The following is a 24336-nucleotide window of genomic DNA, read 5'->3' as shown; positions in this document are numbered from 1 at the left end:
CCTGCTCTCTACACCCGTTATCCTGCTTTGTCCTGTGACAAGCTGCAGTGAGAGGGAATGTTTCTTAAACAAGGAGACTGGCACAGCACTGTGGGACATCCCCCCAGGGACACTTCCCAGCTGGAGTCACCTTGAGTAACTCGCTTTTGAGACCTAGGCAAGAGAGAACTTGAGGACAGCAAAGGTTTAAGAAACAGAAGACAGAGAGATGTACAAAGAGGGGAGGTGAGAGGGTTCAGGTGATGTGTCAATTCAGTCCCAAGTGCACTGCTCTTCCCTACAGCCTAACCCAGCTGTCCACACCCACTGCTCTGGACAGGCCTTAAAAGCCTCCAGAGCATTCCAGGTGTTTGGTCCCTTCACTAGCCACAAAGCCTGGACCAGCTATGCACTGACCAGGGAGATCCTGGCCCTGTGTCAAGCTCTCCTCAATCAGGGGCAAGATCATACTCTTGCCTATACTTACTGAGGATTGACACTCCAGGTCATCTTCCTCATAGTCAGGGTTTACCTGATGAAACAGAACCACAGGCAGGTCAAAACTGCAGCAGAGGGGGAAGTGGGAAACAACCTCAGCACCACGTAGAGTTATGTTGCTACACAGGCCCAGCACTGGCACAGCACCTCCACCATGCAGAGCACACTGCCCAACCCAGCACAGCTCAGCAGGCAGCTGTGCCCAGGAGCTGAGCACTTAAACATCTGCAAACATGCAGAGAGAGTCATTTCCTCCAGGTTAACCACTGTAAGAGCAAGACTGGAGAGTTAACAACTTTAGGTTGGTTCTTTTTTAAATCCCAAGTGGAATTTCCACCTAGAAATGACTGTGGTGGAGAAATCTTGTAGAACAAACACCATTCAAATGAGGGATCAGGTGAGCAATCTCCTCTGGTATATTCTTGCATGATGTAAGACCATGTTTGTTTTTTGGCTGATTAGCAAACCCAAGATTTACTGGAAAAGCTCTACACTGGGTCACTCCTGAAAGGGATTTGCAAGTGTGCATGTGACAAAATGCTGAAGGTTTCCCAATCTGCTTAGCAGATGAAAATAAAATAGGATATTTAATTTGGGCTTTCCTTTCTCTGCAGTTCTTACAAGACTGGGTTGAAGTCTAACTGTGTTCATTTTACACTCAGTTCCACAATTCTGCTGGAAAAAAAAAAAATCAGTGATTCAAGAGAAATTACCAACAGTTGAATTCATTTTCCCCCAAAGGCTCTCAGCCATTTACAATTTATTCATCTGTTAATAAATTCATCCTGATTCCACTGCCCACATGACAGGATACTATTTAGTGCCTATTCTTTGCAGGACAAGTTATTGCCTCTAGAATTCACAAAAAAAAAGTGAAATCAGCTCAAAACTACCCCAAACCATGGTGTTCTTTCAACTCTCATCTTGTTTTCTATGTTTAGCATCAATTTGTATTCACCCGAAGGACCCAAACACCACTCTCCTCCCCTCCCCTGTGTGTCTATTTTTAGGGCAGGAAATGAAAGGTTTTCAGAAGGTGTCAAAGGAAGGAAATACTGTGCAGGGAAAGGCAGAGGTCCCACACAAGTCCCACACATACCTCTGCTGCCAGGTAGTGCCCAGTGGCCAAGTGCTTGAACCTGAAGAGGCTGTTCCAGTACCCTGCGCCACCTCGACACGGATCATGCTGCACCACCTGCCAGGCAAGGAAAAACTCACTACAGCCACAGCACTGACCTCCTCCAGCTGCACTGACCTCCTTCAGCTGCAGGTCAGGGGAGTCAGAACCAGCAGCTCCAGGAAAGGCCAAACCACCTTTTATCTGGGAACACCAGACAGAGCAGTGAATCCTCAGAGCTGACTGTGGTTAGCTCGCTGAGCTTCAGGAACAATGGCACAGAGATTATGGTGCTAGTGGAGAGAGAAGTAATTCCAGGTGTTCTGAATGTGCATGTTGCTACATCTTGAAATAAACCTCCAGAGGAAATGCAGTGAATCCATTACCCCCTTTGGTCTAACTCATTTTTGACCTTCTTAAAGTGGATGAGGGAAGAGACCTGGAAATACTTCAACTGCAACAGTTGTTAGATTTACTCCGTAGCTTCTCTGTGTCTCCTCTCTCAATTTCTTCCTCCTGAAGCAAGCAGAGCCTCCAGCACCAGATGATTTGTCACCTCACATTGCCTTCTCTGTGGCTATACCTGCTTCCCTAGGGAAAACCTAGCCCAGGTGGTCTGTGCTGCTCAGGGAAGGACCATCTCACCTGTGCCTCCCATGTACCACCAGGTAACTACACAGTTCCCACAGAGGGATGTGTTGCAACATGGCAAAGCAATGTCCATTTTAGGTAGGGTTTCATTTCAAATGCAGAAGAACCTGAATGCCAAAGCAGATACTTCAGGAAAGGAATGTGAACACCACCTGTCCAACATTACAACTCATTTAATGACTCTTACATGCAGTTCACATTCAAAATCACAAACCAGCTCTAATGCCACCAATAAACTGAGGGTATTTTAAGCAGCCAGTGATGGCCAAGGTGTTAGTCACTGTGCTGAGAAGCCAAGGGAAGGAAAAGCCAGTTCAGGCAGACTAGCAAAGGGTTGCAGCCACCTGTCAAATGAGGATATGCATAATCACATTATTCCACACCAAAAATAGAGCACTCAGTACACTCAGCAGGACAGTGGAAATTATAAGCTGGTGTTGAACTTCACTGACTGGTAAGGAAATGACTTCACAGATGTGTCTGTCCCCTTTTTCTGACTTGTCAAGCACCAAGTTGAGAGCTCTGTGCTGCACCAGAGAGCAGAACTCCATTGTGCTGTGCCCAGACAGCAAAGGGGTTTTAATTCAAACCTCTACCACCAGGAACACTTTTTCCCTAATCAAAGAAATGCAGATACACTGTTTTTGAACAGAAACAGCAATTGTTCCCACAGCCCCAGCCTGGTTAGAGCCTCACCTCCACTTCCCACAGGGCCTTGGAGCTGGTGGCAGACGTGGCTGACTGTCTCCCCGTGGTCCTCAGGAACACATGCTGCTTCTTCCTGTGCTCGTCACACGTCAGGAACTTCTCCTGCTCGGCGTGGAACAGCCTCACCACGTCCCCCTGCCAAAGGCAGCAGGGTCAGCACGGGCAGGGCCCAGCACTGACTGAGAGGCACAAACAGCTCTGGGTCTCACCCCTTTGAGGATGTCGTCCTTGTTGTCGCTCCATTTCATGAACAGGACGATTTTCCAGCTGGTATTGCAGTTCACAGAGTTGACCTACAAGGAGATTTGAATCCATCAGTGCCACTGCCTTGTACCTGCACAAGTAGCCATGAGCTACTGCCTCACCATTTAGCCTGTTTCAACTATTTTCCCTTCTGCATTACTCTAGACAAGGGAATTCCTTTCTGCATCTGTTGCAGAACAAACCACTGCAGAGCTGACTTGCTAGGATGTCACTGGCTACACATCACTGTGCATGACTTGAGATTTTGAAGGAAAACCTTACGTTTAGCCAGTCACGCAAGAGAAACCAAACTCAAACCTCTGCCAGCACCCAGAGACAACCAAAGCCTTCATGCTAAGTCACTGATTCCCAGGATAACCATTCCCAAGCAATGCCACAGGTACCAACCACCTGCTGGTTTTCAGAGAACAAGTCCAAGCAGCTTAGCTGAATCAGAGGTTTGTACAGCTGTTCCAGCTGTGCCAATCTGCCCTTACCTCGTTGCATCCTGGATTATCCACGAGCTGGTGGCTGCTGGCATGGAGAGGTTGGCCAGCATTGACAGGATTCAGGACTACTTTGTCTCCAATGACAACCTGCAGAGAAGTGCAGCATCAGACAAATTTGTACCCTGAGAAAGCTCTTTTTCTTCCTTTTTTTTTTTTTAATGGGAGTGATGGGAGGAAAGGACCTTCCTGCAGCATGGAGAGATACCAGTCTGAGTATCCACCAGGATTCTGTTTGCTTTGGAATTCAGCTCACCACATTGAGTCACTGAAGCAGAAAAACCCCTATGCTATTGGACTCAGAGCCTTGCAGAGGCAACAGTGAGTTGTGGTACATATGGGGCTACAGGGTGAATTATTGGTACTTGATAAACTTCTGTGTTCAGGTGCTCAACACAGACCTGGCCTAGACCAGAGCACACTGAAGCTCATTACCTCCTGGTTTTAGGCACATACTACACCCAAGTGACTCTGATTTTGGAAAGAAAAGAGAGATTAAGAGGTGTAAATGGCAATGCAGTTAATTCAGTACCATTATTTCCAGATCTCCCATGAACAGTATGATTGAACTCCATTACTACCTCACTCCTCACATCCAAAGTGATGATGAATTTCACTTCTAAACTGACAACACTAAAAACCAAGATGCTCATTATTTATTCCAAAGCCTCCTGAAGGAACTCAACATTTCCTCCCGTTCTGAATGGGGCAGGAATTGTGCAAGGGCAGCCTAATTAGGTCCCTTATTCCCTCCAACATTAGATCATTCCACGTTTCCAAAATACAAGTTACCATAGCAATTTTCCTCCCCCTCATGACAGCATAGGAAAAAAGGTTGTTCCTGCATCATCATGCACAGAGATCCGTGCATTTCATTAATTTCAAGCCAGGCCTCCCAGAAAACAGCCTGGCCAAGCTGTGCCCAAAGGACAGGTGAGGATGCTGCTCCCAGCACTTACGCTGTCTCCAATGGATCGCAGCTTGTAGAAGGGTTGGATGTAGAACCAGGAGCCTTCATTTCCAGCTTCATCCAAGGTCACCCTCATTGCATTCTTCTCTAGCAGAGCTGGAAGCCTCTTATTTACTGTTAAGTATTTGTTACTTTTTAAGTGAAGCAGCTAGAATAAGAATTAGAGTTCAGTTCTAAGAATGCTCATCCTCCTCCCCTCAACACACCGAACGTGCACAAGACAACTACAACACACAGGAGGTAACACTACATTAGGTACAAATATTGATGGGTTCAGGCACAGTTTCATTTACACTCTCACAGTCTTAGAGCACAGAACAGCTTCACTGATCCAGCTGTCCCTTCCCCAGCAAGGGACAAGCACTTAGATGTGTCCTCAGCACTTCAGGACACCCAGTTCAAGCACCCAGGGCCAAAAGTTGTGAAATGCTGGGGACTAAGTGGCTCTCCCTGGTAAGAGGAGAGTGGTAAAAGGCAAAGCTGCTTGGCTTGGTCCCATTTAAGAGAAAACACAACCATTCCCTACTGATTTCCCTCCTGTGTCACTTCATGATTTGATGTATCAACATTTGACTGTGAGATTATATCTGGCATTGTACCTGTGCCACTTCCCAAACAGCCAACTCTAAAGAAGGCTCTAACAAAGGTTTCTGAACAAAACCATTGATGGTGACCTCAAAAACCCTCACAATTAACCCATAACAACAAGGTCACCTCATCAGAGCTACACACCCAGTTCCTGCTTCACAGGATCCCAGTTCAGGCCATGGCAAACCTTCATGAACTACAGACTAGTCCAGGAGTTCCAGAAACTTCGTCACATTGAGCAGCAGAGTTGGAACAACGTTCTCTCAATGTATGTTCCATCTCCACAGATGTTCCCAGAGCCCACCTGGATCCCACTGCCAGAGAGGATGGATCACTGTCCCCAGAACCCACCTGGATCACGTTGCCATACTGGATGACTGTTCCCAGCAGTTTCCTGTTCTCAGTTTCATTCTGTTTCTTCTCCAAATCTGCTGCATGCTGGAATTAAAGAACAGTTCCACTGCTGAGTGCTTTACAAAAAGGTGTTCAATAAAAGTCTCTTTTCTTCAGGATTATTTCAAAGAGCTGGAAACACAGCAGGGATCTGAAACAGCCTAATTCCCTTTTTTCCAGCTTCCAAAAGTGTCATTTCCAATTCCCTGTCTCAGTTGTTTAGGAAGACAGACATGTCATTTAAGTAACTTGTAATTTGGGTACACTTGGACAAAACTCTGGAATAAAACACGAGATGAAAAGCTCAGAGAAGACAGAAGGGGAAAAGGCAAAAAGGGATGTGCAACAACTCCAGCCAGGAATTCTATATTCCTTTCTATTGACCTAGACACAAATTGAAAAGAAAGAACCTCAACTTCGATCCTCTATTTTCCTTTGCCAATACATTCTCCAGACTGTCTTTTCATGGAGAAGCCAATCCCCCTCCCCACACATCAGGGTCATGGGGAAGACAGATGCTCACTGCAGCTCTGGATACAGCTCCCAACTCTGCAGCACCAGAGCTTGTCCCTCCTGAGGCTGATGGATCTTCTGTGCTCAGCTTTCCTCTATCACACCAACAGGGCAATAACAGGGAAAGCCCTGGCAAAACTGCATGATTCTAAGGATACACAGTTCTAGTCCATGATTTATAACTCCTCTCTTCCATTTGTTATCCTCTTTAAAGTGAGCTATTTTCCCCAGGCTATTTTTAAACCACTTCATTTGGTAAAGAAATTCTCCTTCACTTTACATGAAAGATTATTTTCTTAATTAAAAGAATAAATCTCTATTTGCTGTAACTGCTGTCTGGTGGTAGAGAGTGATTTCAGACTAGACTCTTTAGTTTAAGCATCGAGGACTGTGGTTTGGCTCTCAGGTCTCGAGGGCTGTGGTAGGTCCAGAGTCCTCTCAGAGGACAGAAGTGCCCACAGTCCCTCCTTGCAGTGAGCTGAAGGTCCCAGTAACACAGCACAAAGCTCAGCTACCTCAGAGGAAGAGCCTTCTAATGCTGTTAGAGACTTTCACCACCATCATCTCACTCAAGATGTTCTGTTCCCAGAAGCTGTGCCAGCTGTGGCAGTTGGCCCTTGCTCCAGGAGAACCTGTGACACAGCTGTTCATCCAAATCCAAGGATATATTCAGCAATACAACACAGCACAACTCTCCTTAATACTGAAATACAACTCTTCCCCTTGATTTCCAAGTATCCTGCCCAGAAAGGATTTCTGCAGGACACCAGAGCCCTCTGAGCTAGCAGCAGCCACAGCCAGGACTCCTCTGCTCACACATTGATTTCAGACACAGAAAACCATGTCCTGTGGGCAGATCTGCTCCAGACTTGGAGCTCACACCCCAAAGCCCACAGCCAGCCCAGCAGAACAGATTTTGTGGCCACTAGGTGTCAGCTCCCCAGGCAACACCGAGGCTGAGACCAGAGAGAGACAAGTGTCCCAGATCCCAAATCCCTTAAATGGCATTAGCTGCAAATAACCTGACCTCAGCACCCAGAGCTGCACAGCAGACAACAAATTCCACGGCAGGCAAAGGGCAGCCAAAAAAGGCAAGTGATGATGAATGCATGTTGCATCATCAGCTGCCTCAGAATTGCAGAGCTCTGATAAAGAGCTCCCAAGTGCATGTCCATGGGGGTTAGGGCACCCCATGTGCCAACGAGTGGGAAAGGTGACACACAGACCCATAAAACTGGCAGAAGAGGAGGTTTTGGGATGAGTGATGCACATGGGACCCGATCGGTGGCTGTCCCGACCCTGGTGGTGTCCACAGCCAGGTTGGATGAGCCTTGAGCAACCTGCTCTGCTGGGAGGTGTCCCTGCCCAGGGCAGGGGGTGGAACTAGATGATCTCCAAGGTCCATTCCAGTCCTTAAATTCTATGGTTCTGTCCAGGTCCCTGCAGACCTGATTTGGTCTATGAGTCTTTATAGGTCAAGGTGATGCAGAGGAAATAAACCCCACTAACATTCCAAAGTGAGTCTTTATAGGTCAAGGTGATGCAGAAGAAATAATCCCCACTAACATTCCCAAGTAAACTTAAACTCCCTCAGCAAACCAAGCAGTTCATGGTGGGACATTTCTGTACAAACATCACTCAACCGGGGCTAACTCTGGAGAATCTAACCCTGCATTTCCATAGGGACCCCAGTGCAAAGCAGAAAGGGATGGATGAACAGGGACAGGTCCCAAACACCTGCACTGGGATGTACTGAGGGAAGACAACTCCAAATAACACTATAATCCAGGGCAATTCCCAAGCATTTTTCTTCTGCACGACACAGTATTTAGCCCATAATGGCTCTTAAAATCCACAACCTCTGGCCCTTAGCTTACACACCAGAATAACCAAACCCACAATCTCCATCAGAGTCTACTGCCCACGTGGACAGCACAGCCTAGGTGAGGGCAGCTGGTGCCAAAATCACTCCCTCCTTGCCAAGTTATTGCCTCTAGGTTAGAGAATCATGTTTTCAGCAGGCAAAGGAGCCCACAGTGGGTCTTTGTGCAGTGCAGGAGCACAGCAGCCATATGGCAATCAGCAAGTGACACTCTCCTATGGGGCCACTTCGTATTTCAGGCTACAAAGAGCTTAATATAGGCTTAAAGGAACTAAAAATATTTAGAACGGTAATTCTGACATGAAGCACTCCAGCTCTGTAATTTTAACACAAACACCCAGTTTATTTAACTCTAAAGTCAACAGATGGTATTTAAGTTAAGTTGGCTGGGGTTTTGGGTGGGTTTTTTTTTTATATAGGAGCTCTAAAAACAGCAATCAAGTGCCTTACTGAGTTTTCAGCTGCTGAATGTCAACATTTTACCCAGAAAATATTACATACTGCAAGCTAATACGGAAGGAGAGGCTGTCTGGCCTTGTAATTTCTCATAATTACCCATCAACCTTCACGTGTCAACAGCAGCACTGGTTTGAGGAATCCCAGTAGGTTTAGCAGACCAGTAGTTCATGATTTCCCATATGGAGGTCATAGAATTTTAAGGGTTGGAATGGAGCTCAGAGATCCTCCAGCCCCAACCCCAACCCCTGCCCTGGGCAGGGACACCTCCCAGCAGAGCAGGTTGCTCAAGGCTCATCCAACCTGGCTGTGAACACTGCCAGGGTTGGGGCAGCCACAGCCTCCCTGGGCACCCTGGGTCACTGCCTCTTCACCCTTAGAGTAAAAAACTCTTTTCTAATATCTAACCTAAACTTCCTCTCCTTCAGTCTGAACACATTACCCCTTGTCCTGTCACTGCAGTTCCTAACACAGAGTCTCTCTCTGGCTCCTTGTAGGCCCTTCAGATACTGGAAAGTTGCTCTGAGGTCTCCACACAACCTTCTCTTCTCCAGGCTCAACAACCCCAACTCCCTCAGCCTGTCCTCACAGGGAGATGCTCCAGTGCTCTTAGCAACTTTGTGGCCTCCTCTGGACTTGCTCCAACAGTTCCATGTCCTTGTTATGTTGAGGATACCAGAACTCTATGTAGTGTTCCAGGTGAATCTCCCGAGAATCCTCTGTGTGGTTGTTTCCAGGGTCCCATTTTTCTGCTGTTCCCACCCAAAATGCCCACGGAGCACCACTAGAGGTTAAGGCCAAAAGCCTCAGGGGTTACCCTGGCTCTAACCCACCCAATGTCGTGCACACTAGGACAGACACACAGGCCTCAAAGAGCATTTTCTTATAGACCAGAGGATCTCTAAAGAGTTAGAGCTCAATGAATGTCTCCAAATGAGCCTTGTGCACTGATTTCTCAGTGCTCTGTTGTGTCTTCCCATTCACTATGCCAAGCTGACTGGAAAGCCTTACTTACAGCAGGATGGATGGCCTGAGGAGCCTGAAGCTCAATACTCACGTGCAGTTTGTTGAGCAGCACTGCATCCGTGGTGCTGTTTGCTCCTGGCTTTGCTGCTTTCCAGAACTGCTTCTGGGCAGAGTAACGGTTCATGGGACACAGTTTGAACAGGCAATCTATGAAAACATGAGACAAACAGAGATTTGCTTCAGCTATTCAGAATGATCTGCTTTTTTTGCGTTGCTCACGCCGTCCAAGTATTCCAGCAGCAAGGAAAGGTTTATAAACAAATTCCAAAAAGCTCTTGATCAGACAAATGCTTTTTTGAGCAACAGGAATGTTGCCCCATGAATGATAAAAACTAACTGCTGCTGCCAACATCTGATGCAAGAGCAGAGAATTTATAACTTGTCCCAGTCAGAAACGGCACCAGACTAAAACAGGAACACGTTCCAGTGCTTTCCCAGGCAAAGGGATTTGGTGTTTGCACTTGCAGCTTGGAGGTTTAGCACGTCAGCAGGTATACAGTGTCAGGTTGGAGGGATTTGGTTTGGGGAGTTCTGCTGCTGTTGTCTATTTACTTTTTTATAGCATCATAGTATGTTAAGGGGTTGGGATGAAGCTTCGAGATCATCCAGCCCCAACCCCTGCCCTGGACAGGGACACCTCCCACCAGAGCAGGTTTTTAAACCAAATCCTTTCCTTTTCTAGGGAAAACAGGGCAAGAGATGGGAGAAAGTCACCTGAGAACGTGGCAGCAGCAGAAAATACTCTCAGGAAACCTGTACAAGGCACCGACATTCAAGGTATTGCTTGAGGCAACACCAAACCCCTCAGGGTGTCAGGTCCTTCACCCCATCCACTGACACAGTTTATTTAACACCCTGCCTGGCCCAGGCCAGGAATCACAGCTCATTAGTCCTATTAAAATCACATTTATGTATCAGAGATGCGAAGTTATCAGCAATAAACCCAAATGAGCTGCAGTGACTGTTTTTCCTCTTCTGTCACTAAGCAACACAACACGCAGAAATATAAATTCAGCTATTCAAAGGCAGCGCCTAAAGAAGCTGCTCAGAAGTTCAAAGTGCCAAAAAGAGCCAGGAGGCTGTTCCCAGCCTCTCTGGCAATGGTGTGGAGGAAAGAGGTCAGGTTCTAATCCACACAGCCTTTCTCCAGGCTCCTGGTGTCTTCCACAGCCAAGTGCTGCAGTTCAGGAAGCAGCAAGGTGAGCAGATACCAACCTGGGGACTATCTTCACTCCTGGAAAGCAGAGGTGCCCCTGGGCTGGATGCACATCAACCAAACAGGGAAAAACCCCACACTGAACACAAGTCCTCACAGCTCTGCCAGAGGTTGAAGTTTCTGTAGGGGCTGAAACAGCCCTTGGTACTTTTACTGCAGGATTCCATTTGAGGTGACACTTTCTATCTTTTCATGCCTTTCCTACAGAAAGGACCCACTTGATGTCACTCTGCCTGTCTAATCCATCCTCAAAGCATCAGCAGAGCACACCAGGCAACATCAAACAATTTTCACAGAAGGGCAAAGAATCACAGAGTCATGAAATCCCAGAATGGGTTGGGTTGAAAGGAATCTTCAAAGATCATCTAATCCAACCCTCTGCCACCACCTTCCACTGGCACAGGTTGCTCCAACCTGGCCTGGAACACTCCCAGGGATGGAGCAGTCACAACCTCTCTGGGCAGCCTGTGCCTCAGCACTCTCACAGCCCGTTGGTCCTCAAAGGTTTGTCCTCAAAACCGAACCCCTTCTAGCAGGGTGAATGAAGCACCAGGGGCAGAGTGTGGTTTGATCTCAGAGTGAGCCACCAACAGCCAAATGGGCTGATCAACCAGCCCCAAACCAGCACGGTGATTCCTGCAGCCTGCTCAGCTGGTGGCCAGTACACCTGCAGTCTACCAGCCCTATTCCACTGCACTGGCCCAGGACACAACAAACAAGGCAGAACTGGGTATGGCAGAGTGAACCAGGCAAGGGGACACAGAGCTGAGGGCACATGGAAGGAGATTTCATGGCACCTCCACTCAGACACCACCAGCCCAGAGCCTGGGAACAAGCAGGAAAAGTGCAAACCACACTCTCCAGGTTTGCTCCCCTCCAGGCTGGTGCCATTGGCATAGAGATGATTCACAGAGCCTGAGAGCAGAGGCTGGAGGAGCCACTGCAGCCTGGCACTGGGAGCTCAGGCTGTGCATTGTAAGCAACACGCCCGTTAGAACATCTTCTATTTTTGCTTAAACCATCAGTTCACACAATGACAGCAATTAACACACAGAACTGCAGAGAAGAATTAATTGTATGCTAGATTTAGTCACAGTGCACTTCTTTCCATCCTTTGCACTCAAGAAAGTTGTTGAGTTAGGTTCAGCTTCTCAACTGTTCATGCAATCAACCTCCTCCCCTTCCTGGAGCATGGGGAGAGGTGTTTCACCTTGACCACTGTGAGAAGGGAAAAGAAAGTATTTTTTTTTCTTAGGTTTTCATCCTAGTAACAAAGATGCAGATCTCAAACAAACAGTGAGAAGAACCCAATTGTTTTTTCCTATTACGTGTTCTACAAATCTATTTCTGAAGTGGTTGAGAAGTTCAACTTCACCTTGTTCACCTTAATGTGGCCACCAAATGTAATTCACCAGGGGCCAAACTCCATGAAGCTTATGGCCAGAAGACTTCTAGAACTCTAGATCCCATGGGGTTGTATGTTTACCACCCCAAGGACATGCTGAGTACCATCATGGTACATTGTGACACATAGTCCAACCCTTGCCAGACAAGATCCTTATGGAACTTAGGTCTAAGATCCAAGGATAAGCCCAAACCCTCAGCTATCTGCTCTGATCAGGGATCCAAGCAGCTTTAGCCACATAGGAAAGGTGATAAATAAAGCTATTACTGCACAGTAACGACATCTTTTTATAGACTGTTTGTTGAATATTAACCAGGAAGGAATGCATTTTGCTTTCAGATCTTCACGATACCCAGTGAAAAATGGCAGAATTGCACAATGAAGAAGTACAAAAATAAAATACAACGTCACTGCTGATGAAAGGATGATACATCAAGCCTCAACACCCAAAGGTCCTGCAGGAAACAGGGATTGCATAATCTTATGCCACCCCATCAGGATGGTGAATTAATGTTACTTGGGCACATACTCAACGTGCATTTCAATGCTTCCAAGCTAAATCCTCTTCTGTCAGCAACTGCTCCACATCAAATCAAGCGAAACGGAGTCCAACCCTCACTGTGCCTCGTGAGGGATTGATGCTCTCACTGTTGGGACACTGAGATCCCACGTGGGCCTCTGCCACCTGCAGCTCCCAGAAATGTCACCACCACGTTCGGTTGTCCTCTGCATGCACCAACAGCACAGGAATAGTCAAACTCCAGGATATGGGGAGGCTAGAGAATCCCACGTTCCAAAAGTAATCTGGAGTTCAGTGAAGAGGGAAACTTGACAGCTACATGGCTCCAACTGCAGTTCCTTCTCCACCCATTCCTTTCTCTCTGAATAGGCCTTGACACCTTCCTACCCAGCACAGGCTCCAAGTTTCCAATCCTTCCTGCCAGGCCAAGCCCAACAGTCACATTCCCAGTGCCCAATTTTTGCTCTCACAGCACAACTAAGACCTGACCAGACTGAGCCTCTCCTGCCTTGGTTTTCAAATGGACTTCAGCACATGGGAACTGAAGTCAGATTTAGTAAGACTGTTCCAAAACACACTGCAAGACTCATCCAAAACTGCACACACCAAGCTTAGAGGGGCTGAAATGATCTGGAGAAGGGAGCAGAGTATTTCAGAGCACACCCAGGACACTGACACCTTCTGTCACACCAAGCTGCCTAGAAATACCTAACTCAAACATAACCATGCAATTGCAGCCTTCTCTTCAGAGGCTTTTCCTACCATTTGGGGCCGTAAGTGATGCTACTATGTCAATTCTACCCCTGGGGTATGAGGGCAGCTCAGAAAGCTGTGAAACAGGCACTGCTGACATCCAAAGGTCCTCATGGTGCCTGTGCTGGACAACAGCTGGACACAGCCACTGTTAACACCTTCCATAGAATCCCAGACTGGTTTGGCTTGGAAGGGCCTTAAGATCATCCAGTTCCACCCCCTGCCACGGGCAGGGAACCTCCCAAAGACAGGCTGCTCCAAGCCCTGTCCAACTTGGCCTTTCCTTCAGCAGAAACCAAGGAAGGCAACTTTATTCCAGAGCACACACATCACTCCACACCTGCAGGGAATGACCTCATGAGGCTCTGGACAAAGTGCCACATCTCAGAGTAAACTAAAGACCAATGCACTGACAACAGAGTGGTTTGGGTTGGGAAGGACCTAAAAGCTCATCCAGTGCTACAGGGACACCTCCCACCAGCCCAGGCTGCTCCAACCCCATCCAACCTGGCCTGGAACACTCCAGGGCTGGAGCAGCCACAGCTGCTCTGGGCACCCTGTGCCAGAGCCTCAGCACCTCACAGGGAGGGATTCCTGCCCCGTTTCTAACCTCAACCTCCTCTCTGTCTGTGTGAAGCCATTCCCCCTCGTCCTGGCACTCCAGGCCTTGGATATAGTCTCTCTCCACCTGCCCTGGAGGCTCCTTGAGGTCCTGTCCTAGCTCAGGGCTGGAGCAGCCACAGCTGCTCTGGGCACCCTGTGCCAGAGCCTCAGCACCTCACAGGGAGGGATTCCTGCCCCGTTTCTAACCTCAACCTCCTCTCTGTCTGTGTGAAGCCATTCCCCCTCGTCCTGGCACTCCAGGCCTTGGATATAGTCTCTCTCCACCTGCCCTGGAGGCTCCTTGAGGTCCTGTCCTAGCTCAGAGAGCTCTGTGAAGCCATTCCCCCTCGTCCTGGCACTCCAGGCCTTGGATATAGTCTCTCTCCACCTGCCCTGGAGGCTCCTTCAGGTCCTGTCCTAGCTCCTGCCAGAGAGCTCAGCTTGGGGGGGGCAGCACAGCCCTTCCCTCACTCTGCCCATTGCTGGAGGATCTGGAAGCACTTCCAGCTCCAGCCTGGCTGGTTGTGTAATCCATCACTCATCATTTTTTCCAATTCCCCACTGCCTATTTTAAGTATTTAGTAGAAAGTCTTCACCAACTTTGCTGCAGTTGGGGAAAGCAGGAACCAAACACTTTGCTGGCACCAAAAAGGTGTGTCGGTATTTCGTTTTTTAAACCCAGACTCTACCCAATGCCAAGTAGAAAAAGGTAAGAACCAAGAGGAAAATCACTCCCCTCTCTCCAAAAAAAATCATACTTTAAGGAGCTTTCAGATGAGGGAAGTCTATAAAGATGAAGATCTTTAAATAAGGCACTTACAAATCCACTGAATATTTAACACCAACACAGCTGTTTCTTCGTTACTTGGAAAAAACCAAACTCCTTTTTGCACAGCAAAACTAAAATTACAAGAAAATTAGCAATTCCCTGTAGAAATTTAGCAGTTTCTCTTCAGACTTTTCTATACTTAGGGACATGATATTTCCCTGAGACCAAAACCTGCTCATAGGAGAGAAAAGATACATGAGAATAAATATGTATTTCTATATTAGATAAATAAACAGTATAATTAAATGTATTTTACACATAAATAGACTATACCTCTTATTTTAAGTCTAAAACAATAGCAGCAATGACAATAAAGCAGTAACAGAGTGACAGTGATGGGAGCACTGTGAAGTTCTCCACTCTCTATGAAACTGCAGAGCTTCCACACACTCCCAGGGATGACAACACTCCAGAGACTGAGGTTTATCTATCCAAAGGCCAAATGAAGCTCCTTGGTGCCTCAATGCCATATTTTCACACAGGAGGCCTATGGATCTCAAACTCAATGCCTGTATTCCATCCCAGCAAGTTTCACCTCCTCACAGCCCCTGGATTACTCCATCATCTGTTTCTAGACTTGCTCCTCCTGAGCTGGAAATGAAGAGCTGACAGCCTAAGAGGTTCAAAGGATATAGAACAAAAGCAGCTACAGGAATGTGTTGATTATTAAATCATTTCTGCATTTTCATGAAGAGGGAGGAAAGAAACAGCACCTGATCCTACTGAAACAGCTCTGTGATGGAAGACATCCTTTCATTTCCAATTTGCAGGGATCAAGCTTTGCTGGGAGCAGAAAAGCTCAGTTCAAAGCAGGATTTGGTCAGGATGCTCTAAGCTCCTGCCCTGCTGTCCCAGCAGAGCCTGCTCCATCCACAGCTCCATCCCAGCAAGGACCTGACACAGGCACATGGAGCCTGGTGGAGCAACAAAACTGAAGCCAAATCTCATGTTGCCAACAGTTCTGAGTGGGGAAAGTGGGGGAAGTTGGAGCACGGGTGAGCAGAGCATTGGTATGGAACAGGTTTCCCAGAGAACTTGTGGCTGCTCCATCCCTGGGAGTGTTCCAGGCCAGGTTGGATGGGGTTGGAGCAGCCTGGGCTGGTGGGAGGTGTCCCTGCTCATGGCAGGGGGTGCAATGAGATGAGCTTTCAGGTCCCTTCCAACCCAAACCATCCTGGGATTCTACCCCAAGCCTAAAGAGCATGTGGCAGTTACATGATCGGGCCAAGCAGCTCAACCACCCCTTCAACCACTGAACTAATTACATGACAAAACACATCAGAGATTGCTGCTGTGGTGACTTCTGCTCCCTCCCTGCTGCATCTTGGTCTTTCAGGAGCTTTCAGTGCTCTGCTTGTTAAAGCAGAATAAAGGAAGAAAATCACGCTTGCAAGCAACACTTAAATAGAGATTGTGCACGATTTGTGATCTAAATATATGCTAATTTTTATGTTAAAATAACCACCCTCAATTCCCATCTGCAAGACACAAGGGTAACCACCCTCCTGTATTCTATTCATGTATGCAAAGTCCTACCAAAGGGAATTGCTGCTTCGTTTGTTCAAGCTGCAACAACACAGGAAACTGTGTAATTGGTATTAACTCTGAGCTGAGGTATTAAGCCAGAGGGAGAAGCAGTTCCAGAGAGAAATGCTATACCCACGAGCTGGACACTGAATATCAATGCTTTCTAAATCTACAGCACTCATTAATGCAACGTTAATTAAAGAGCAATGGCTTTCTGACCACACAGCCAATTAGCATATGACTCCACACACTGTTAGGAACTTAATAATCGACACAGCATTTTGGGGGATTAGTCTGTCCTGAGAATCATGGACCACAAAGGTTTGGGTTGAAAAGGACCTCAAAGATCATCTCATTCCACCCCCTGCCATGGTCAGGGAACCTCCCACAGACAGGTTGCTCCAAGCCCTGTCCAACTTGGCCTTTCCTTCAGCAAAAAACAAGCAGGATAACTTCACTCTGGAGCAAACACATCACCCCTCACCTGCAGGGAATGATCTCCTGAGGCTCTGGATGCATTGCCACATCTGAGGGCAAACCCAGGACAAAGCACTGACACACCCCCACCAACACAACCACAACAGGAGCCAAGTGCCCCCAAAGCCACCCCAGCACTGACAGGAGAAATGCACCTTTAAGAACACCTTCAGGTCCAAAGGGTTCAGTGCACAGTGTTTGTTTTATTTCTGTGTGTAACCTCTTTGGTGTCCTTCAGAAGGAAAACTGCTACTCCAAGAGAGAGAAATATTTAGACACTGGATACACAGGCAGTTCCAAAAGGAAACATTTGCAGGAAAAGACCAGATGCTTTTTCTATCTCTGGTGCTGAGGGAAGATGCTGAGTGAAAACACAAAGCCAGAAGGGAGAGCAACATGAGCAGAAAGGGAAAAAAACTGAAAACCACTGATGCATTTAACTACAACATATCCAGGGGAGCAGGTTAAAGAGAGCACGAAAACCATCACCCTCCTCAGCACCACGAGGGATAATGTGGCCCTGGATGGGCTACAAGAGACCTGTGAAGAGAAAAAAATACAGCAAGCTGCCTCAGAGAAAGGTGTTAAGGACAGAGTGAATGCACCAGCTATCCTTGGAAGCATTAAGGAACAGTCTAGTTTAGGGACACAATGGACAACTTAGACCAAGAGAAGTTACTCAAGAATGATCGCAAAAATAGTCAAAGCATGATGGCTCCAGGCTAGTCAGAAATACAGGCCAGAAAATAAACCTCTTAATGCTGAGGAGACAAGGGAAAAGGGAAAAAACCCTCCAGAGTGAAGTTCACTCCTGCACACATTAATCTGAGTTCAGGATCCCAAGAAAGCTACTGGTTCCAGCTCCATCTCTGGTGCAGCATGAAGGAAAGCCCTGGAGCAGAGACCAACCTTGCCAAGAGGTAATTCCAAGGCCAACCCCTTCTCTCTCCCACAGGCACTGGAAATCAACTCTTGCACACCACAGGGATAAAGATTTGTACCTTATACAAAGGGAATTCAGCAAACTAATGAGCAGAAGTGCTGCAGAAGCATCTCTAAGCAAACTGCTGTGGCTTTAGCCTTTGTACCAGGACCTTTGACTCAGAAAGACATTCCCTATCTCCCTTCTAGTACTTTCCATGACAGATCTCCCTGCAAAGCACTATAACAACCCTCAGAACAGGAACCTGAGACAGTCCTGTGCTCAAAATCTTCAGGTCTTTTCATTTTCCCCTGTCACTAAACCAAAGCACATTCATTTTCTGGCCAAATTTCACTTCATTTCCGCTGCTCTCCCCTTGGATTTCATTTCCATATTTCCTTCTTCACTTGTCCCTGCTTTTCCAGATGAAAGTTCCTGCTGCAAACAGGGCAGGAAGTGGGGGCAGGAGGCAGGGAAAGGCTTGGACAGGCTGAGCACAGGAAGAACAAGAAAGATCAAGTTTCAAACCCCCTCTGGAAGTGTCAGTGTGGAGCAGGATGGAAATGCAGTTGTGCTGTTCGAGCTGACTGAACAGCATAATGGAAGTCACTGCTCTTTGGGAATGCTTAGTGTGTGTGTGTGACAAACAAACCACCACAGCATCATGCAAAAGAAAAGGCAAATTTTTCAGCTGCTCGATAGAGTAAATTGATTTTCAGCTCTTAAATGAATTTGGCTTAAAGAAAAATCACATGGCCAAAAACAGATCTAGGGACATTAAATAAATATTTGATAATATTATTGAGGTCTAGGTTGGACAAATGGAAAAAATAATGAAACTGAATTCAGTGCTTCGATTTTTCTTGAGCTAACCAAGCTCTTGGGATCCCTGGCCTGAAATGCTTCCTTGGTTCTTCTGCTCCAGGGGATGTCCTCTCAGATTCCAGTCCCACTGCCAAATGCACAGGGTCAGAGCCCTCTGAGAGCTTCCTTGGCTCACCCTGAGCTCCCACACACTGCTCCATGCCCGACACAACTCCCCAAGTCACCTCTCCCAGCATTCCTATATCCAACCTATATATCCCAACCATCTAACCCCATGACTTCCTTCCCTCTCCACCTGGGCATGCCAAAGAGAACTTCTCCCTCTCCCAGCATGATCTGCAGGCTCCTCTGTGCCACAGCCACCAAGATGCAAGGCTGATCAACCACCTTCCTGACCATTTCCTCTGGATTCTCTCTCATCATCTCGTATCCTTCTGGAAGTACGAGGTGCTGTACTAAACAAGAAACTTCACTTGAGGCTCTGCCAGGATGTAAAACTGGAAAAAATAATTGCTGTGTCTTTTGGCAACGTTTCTTTTTCTATATTCCAAGGCAGCAACTGCACTTTTTGTAACAGCACAGCATCAACGACTCCTGGTCAAACAGAGATTCTGGCAGGTCCTGGAGCCTTCCCTACTGCACATCCTCCTCCTCCTCCTCCCTGGAGGCAGCCAAAGGAGAGCAGTCCTGGACAAGTTGTGGGTGAATTCCCAAGTTGGTGTCTCCTCTGCAGAGGACACACAGCTGTGACCAAACCATGAGCAGCAGAGTGGCCACAGACACCTCGGGCCACAACCCACGAGGTGTGAGCTGCCACAGACCTGCAGAAACTGGCTTCAGAAAGCCAAGACTGATGCAAAAAAACCTACATCTGCCTTATTTATAGAGAGCAGCACTCTGGAGTTGTACAGTCTTGCTGCCCAACCGTGCTGCACTCGCAGGCAAACACAGCAAAACATCCACATCAGCTCCGAGCCTGAAGGATTCATCCTTTGCTCTCTGTTCCTCGGCTTGGCTCGAGTCTTTCACCTCACTTCCTAAGGCCTCTCCCTCTCTCTGCTCCTGGCAGGGAACCAGAGATGCTCTCGCTGAGGCCTATCCAAGGATGCAGCTCAATCTGTCCGAGCTCTCTCCACCACTTCCCTCCCCGGGAACAGAGCGCGGCGAGCGCCAACAAATCAAGCAGCTAATTAAAATCTGTCCTGCAGAACACAGTCCGAGCACTGAACACCGCGCTCCGCTCCTCACTTCAACAGGCAGATCATGCTGACAAGGTGTACATACCCTGTACACACAAGGGCTGCCACAGATTGCCTCTGCAGCACAGCACCAGAATAAAACACCCCGAGCGCTCTGAAAAGCACAATATTCCAGTCTGACAGCACCCAAGAGTTAGCTGTGCCAGCACCACTGCTGAAATACAATCCATAGCTTCAGAGCTCAAAAATGAAAGTGGAAAACAGTCCCTAAACTAGTCAAAGAGCCCCTTCCAGGAACAGCTCGAGAGCTGTGTGTTACCAAATAAGGGAAGTGAGCGCTGGGAGCCAAGGCAGCAGAGCCAGGCAGGCCGGAGCAGCAGACAGCTGGAGAACTGCAGTGGGAATCAGCCAGCTCCTCTGGGCTGGAGTGCAAATGGGAAGAACAAATGCTGAGCGGAAGCAGAGCCTGCCAGCACAGGCCTGCAGGCATTTCTCCCACCCGCAGCTCCTCGCTGCCGTGGTTGGGCTCTCGGCAGGTCCCAACTCCAGGGATGGCACCAGTTGTTTACAATCCCACCCAGTGCTCCAGGCTGGGACAGAGTGGCTGGAGAGCACCAGGAGAAAGAGACCTGGGAATCTGGAGAGACAGAATGCTGAACATGACCAGCAGTGTGCTCAGGGGGCCAAGAAGGCCAATGGCATCCTGGGCTGGATCAGGAGCAGCATGGTCAGCAGGACCAGGAGGTGATTGTGCCCCTGGACTTCGCCCTGGTGAGATCACACCTTGAATCCTGTGCTCAGCTCTGGTCCCTCAGCTCAGGAGGGACATTGAGGTGCTGGAGCAGGTCCAGAGAAGAGCAACGAGGCTCCAACTCCTTAGTTCATCACAACTCATTCTACCTAGAGAAGAGCAACGAGGCTCCAACTCCTCAGTTCATCACAGCTCATTCTACCCCTGGAGGACAGAGTGTAAGAGCCCAAAAGAACACCATAAATTCATACAGTAAACCAAGAAGTTGGATCACACCTGTAAAGGAAACCACTGGTTTCATTTCTTGAACTCCTTGCCCAACTGCAAGGCAAAGAAGCTTGTTTTAAGGTGTTCTAATTCCACAAGGCAATTCCTCATTCCACTTAAATCCTTGAGATAAAAACAACCAAAAAGACCCCATGCTGCTACGACAGAAAGTGATTGATCTCAAGGCTTCTCATCCCTCTGCCACAGCAGCTGAAGGAGCTCACCTGCCCCACAGGAGCTCCACTCATGCACTGTTTGCCTGTCTGACCTGCCCTCCCTCTCTGCAGCACTCACACTGCTGCCCTACCCAAGCTAGGAGTGCTCCATCCTGGACACCACTTGCTTCCCAGCTCAATTCACCTCCAAACCCACAAGAAGTACCAGTCCTTGAATTTCAAAACCTATTAACTGCTGCCTTCAACAGCTCTACTGATTCTAGTCCCCTCTCCTGCCAGCTGCAAGGAGAGGAGCAAAGCTGTGCATCAGTGTGGCCTTGGACAGCCACAGCTGGGAGGCCTTCAGACAGCACTCCATCAGCTGAGAAACAGGAGGGGGAAAGTGAGGATTAAAGCCTCAGCTGCCACTGCAGCACTGGGAATGCCTATCCTTAGCTGATCTGTGTGGTAGAGGTGTAATGAGGCACCTGGACTGCCCAAAAGGACAGTGTCCATCTCACCCTCAAGGCATGACCACTGCCAGCACCACCACACACATCCCTACCTGTGTCTGTGGCTGAAAAGCCAGGAGAAAATAAGTGTATTCAAACCACCTCGTGCTACAGCCACTTTAAAAAGTCCTTTTTCCACCAAGAATGATCATGAGGCATTTGCACTGTATTCAGCCACGTTTCAAGCTGCCTTGTTGCTGCAATGATAACATATCAATCAGAGCAGGGGAAAGCAGGAGTCACAAGTGATGGATGGGCTGGGGAGAACTATTAAATAACACCAGCTGCATCCCTGAACGCATCCTACACTCATATCCGCCCGGAGTCAGCAAAGACACTCGTCCTGGCTCACAAACACCACCTCTGCCAGCAGCCTCACAGCACAAATTACCTTCCAAGCTCAGAAAAACGCACTCAGCTCCTCTTCCTGCCCTGCCTGCTCCTGTCCCTTCTCCCTCTCCATTTGTCTCCATCACTGCCTTCACTTCAACCACTCTTTGTATCTACACTCATATCCGCCCGGAGTCAGCAAAGACACTCGTCCTGGCTCACAAACACCACCTCTGCCAGCAGCCTCACAGCACAAATTACCTTCCAAGCTCAGAAAAACGCACTCAGCTCCTCTTCCTGCCCTGCCTGCTCCTGTCCCTTCTCCCTCTCCATTTGTCTCCATCACTGCCTTCACTTCAACCACTCTTTGTATCCACATCCCATCCCAACTCCAACTGTGGCTGGTTGGGTCAGGTGGTGCAGCCTCTACTTCCAGACCCACCTCAGCTTCATGCCTTGATTTTTCAGGATTTCAGGTTTCACAATAATTTAATCAGGTTTCAGATTGATTTTCCTTTCTACACAAAATCTTGGCACTCAGAAGCAGCAGAAACAGCTGAAAAACCTGATCCTAGCCAAGAGATCTGCTAACATCGATTTGCAACTGTTGTTCTGCAGAGCAGGAGGTGAAACTGGTGGGGAGATGCTGGGAGGGCCTGAAATGGTGACTCATGGGTGAGGCAGCCTCACTCCAACTTGATCCCACAGAGCAAACAGCACTTCCAAGCCAGGACCCAACGCTGCTGGATTCACTGGGGCGATGGAATGTTCCAACAGCTCCTGCAGCTCTCTCAGCTCTGCTGTAAGCTGAGCAGAGTTCACCACAACTCCATCAACAGTGACATCTGAGCAGTGCTTCACCTCTGTGGGGGCAGCTGCTGTTTCCAAGCCCTAAAAAATGGCCCTTGGCACCCAGAGCCACAGGACTCAGTGCACCACCAGCCTGTGCCAGCTCTCCCGTGGAGCAGATCCGAAACAAAGCTTCCCAGATTTACGACTCCAGAGGAAAATTGCAGCAGTAAGAAGCAACACTGGACTATGTTACTCATCCATAGACTCCAGGGACAGTTTTTATCCACAATTCTTTCAACACATGCCTCTGGAAAAACAAGCACATCAACCCCCTGAACCAAAGAGCAATTCCCTACGATAAAGCAGACAGGAGTTAGGAGAGATGGATTGCTAGTGCTCTTGGTAGTGCTGGGAGAGATGCTCACAAAATACATTCAGGAATCAAGATTAGTTCAGCAAATCCCAAATGAAACTCAGACACTGATGCTACCCACAGGCTTCAGCATGGAAGGTGCCAATTGTCCTGATTAAATACCTGGAACTGATTCAAAGACAACTGGCACAAGGAGAACAAAAACTGCCCTCAAAACACCTGAGGATATGGCTGTGATGGGACAACGAGGTGACAAGTTGATTACCTGTAATTTCATGAGCTTTTATATCTGGGACTTTGTACTTTACTGAGTCACTCCTGGTGTGAAGAGGAAGGCACCAGAAGCAGTGGTGTAAGTCTTCCTGTCTGCCATATCCCTGGATGTTAGAGGTGAACTTCAAGATGCCAACCAAGCCTTCTCCCTGCCCTTCCCAAGAGCCTAACACTTACCCATTCAAAGACCTGAACTACAGACATTTTCAGAATTAATCCATTATTTTCTTACCAAAGGTCAGAGCACTAATGATACTACACATGAAGCTAAATGGAAAACTTCTCCAAGAAATGAGGACTATGAGACTTCACCCAAAGATATTGTCTGGGACAAACTCACGTGCAGTGAATTCTGTTTCCATGATCTTCAGCTGTCACAGAGACAGAGAACCACTAATGACCTGCAGTGGCCACTGGTGCCCTGTGGCAGCACAGAACTTGCACCGTGCAGTTTTCCCCTCTTTGTCATTCCAAAAGGCTTTCACAAAGTGAAGCCATTGAAAGTGTGGTTCAGAATGTTACAGAACCTCAGCGTTTGAAGAGAAACAGATGAGGCACTCAAGGAAAGCACTGCAGAGCAGCAACTTTGAGCCAAAACACTTGTATGACATTGGGAGAGTAATCACATTCCCTAGACAAGGAAAAACTGGGCTGGAAGTGTGATGACAGGTCAGAGCTCACGTGCTGTGAAATAAGGATACAGGAGAGTTTTTCTAGTCCATCCCTGAACTCACTCTACTACAAACACTGCCAAACACTCTCATTTTCATGCACGTTATCTTCACTGCTTTACTGTAACATGTCTGGAAAGTTGTCATCAGCCAGCCCACACTGGCAGACGAGTGTCCCACGTGTGGGGACAGGGATGACCAGCACCAGAGTGTCCAGCCCGTGCTGGGAGCCGCGGGCGGAACACGACTGACCACCCGACCTCACCGCAGGGCACGTGGTCCTTGTCAAACATCCCTGTGTGGTGCTCTCACCAAAACACACCCCAAGAGCTGCTGAGCAGAAGCTGTAAGCCATATGCCTGCTATGTATACAAATCAACTCCTTTACTAAAAATATTTCAGCAGA

General features: G+C 48.0%; 1 protein-coding gene across 1 annotated transcript in view; it reads right to left on the bottom strand.

Annotated features, from left to right (window-relative positions):
- The window catches only part of LOC103800315 (inositol 1,4,5-trisphosphate receptor type 1-like), a 147359-nt gene that overhangs the window by 102084 nt on the left and 20939 nt on the right, over positions 1-24336 (bottom strand). The window contains 8 exon segments of the mRNA XM_009072691.1: positions 467-511; positions 1577-1672; positions 2942-3088; positions 3163-3246; positions 3694-3792; positions 4662-4820; positions 5612-5698; positions 9562-9677. Coding sequence (XP_009070939.1) covers positions 467-511; positions 1577-1672; positions 2942-3088; positions 3163-3246; positions 3694-3792; positions 4662-4820; positions 5612-5698; positions 9562-9677 — 833 coding nt within the window.

Source organism: Acanthisitta chloris, unplaced genomic scaffold (assembly GCF_000695815.1).
Source record: "Acanthisitta chloris isolate BGI_N310 unplaced genomic scaffold, ASM69581v1 scaffold13244, whole genome shotgun sequence".
Taxonomy (NCBI): Eukaryota; Metazoa; Chordata; class Aves; order Passeriformes; family Acanthisittidae; genus Acanthisitta; species Acanthisitta chloris.
This window is presented reverse-complemented; position numbering and strand designations above follow the sequence as displayed.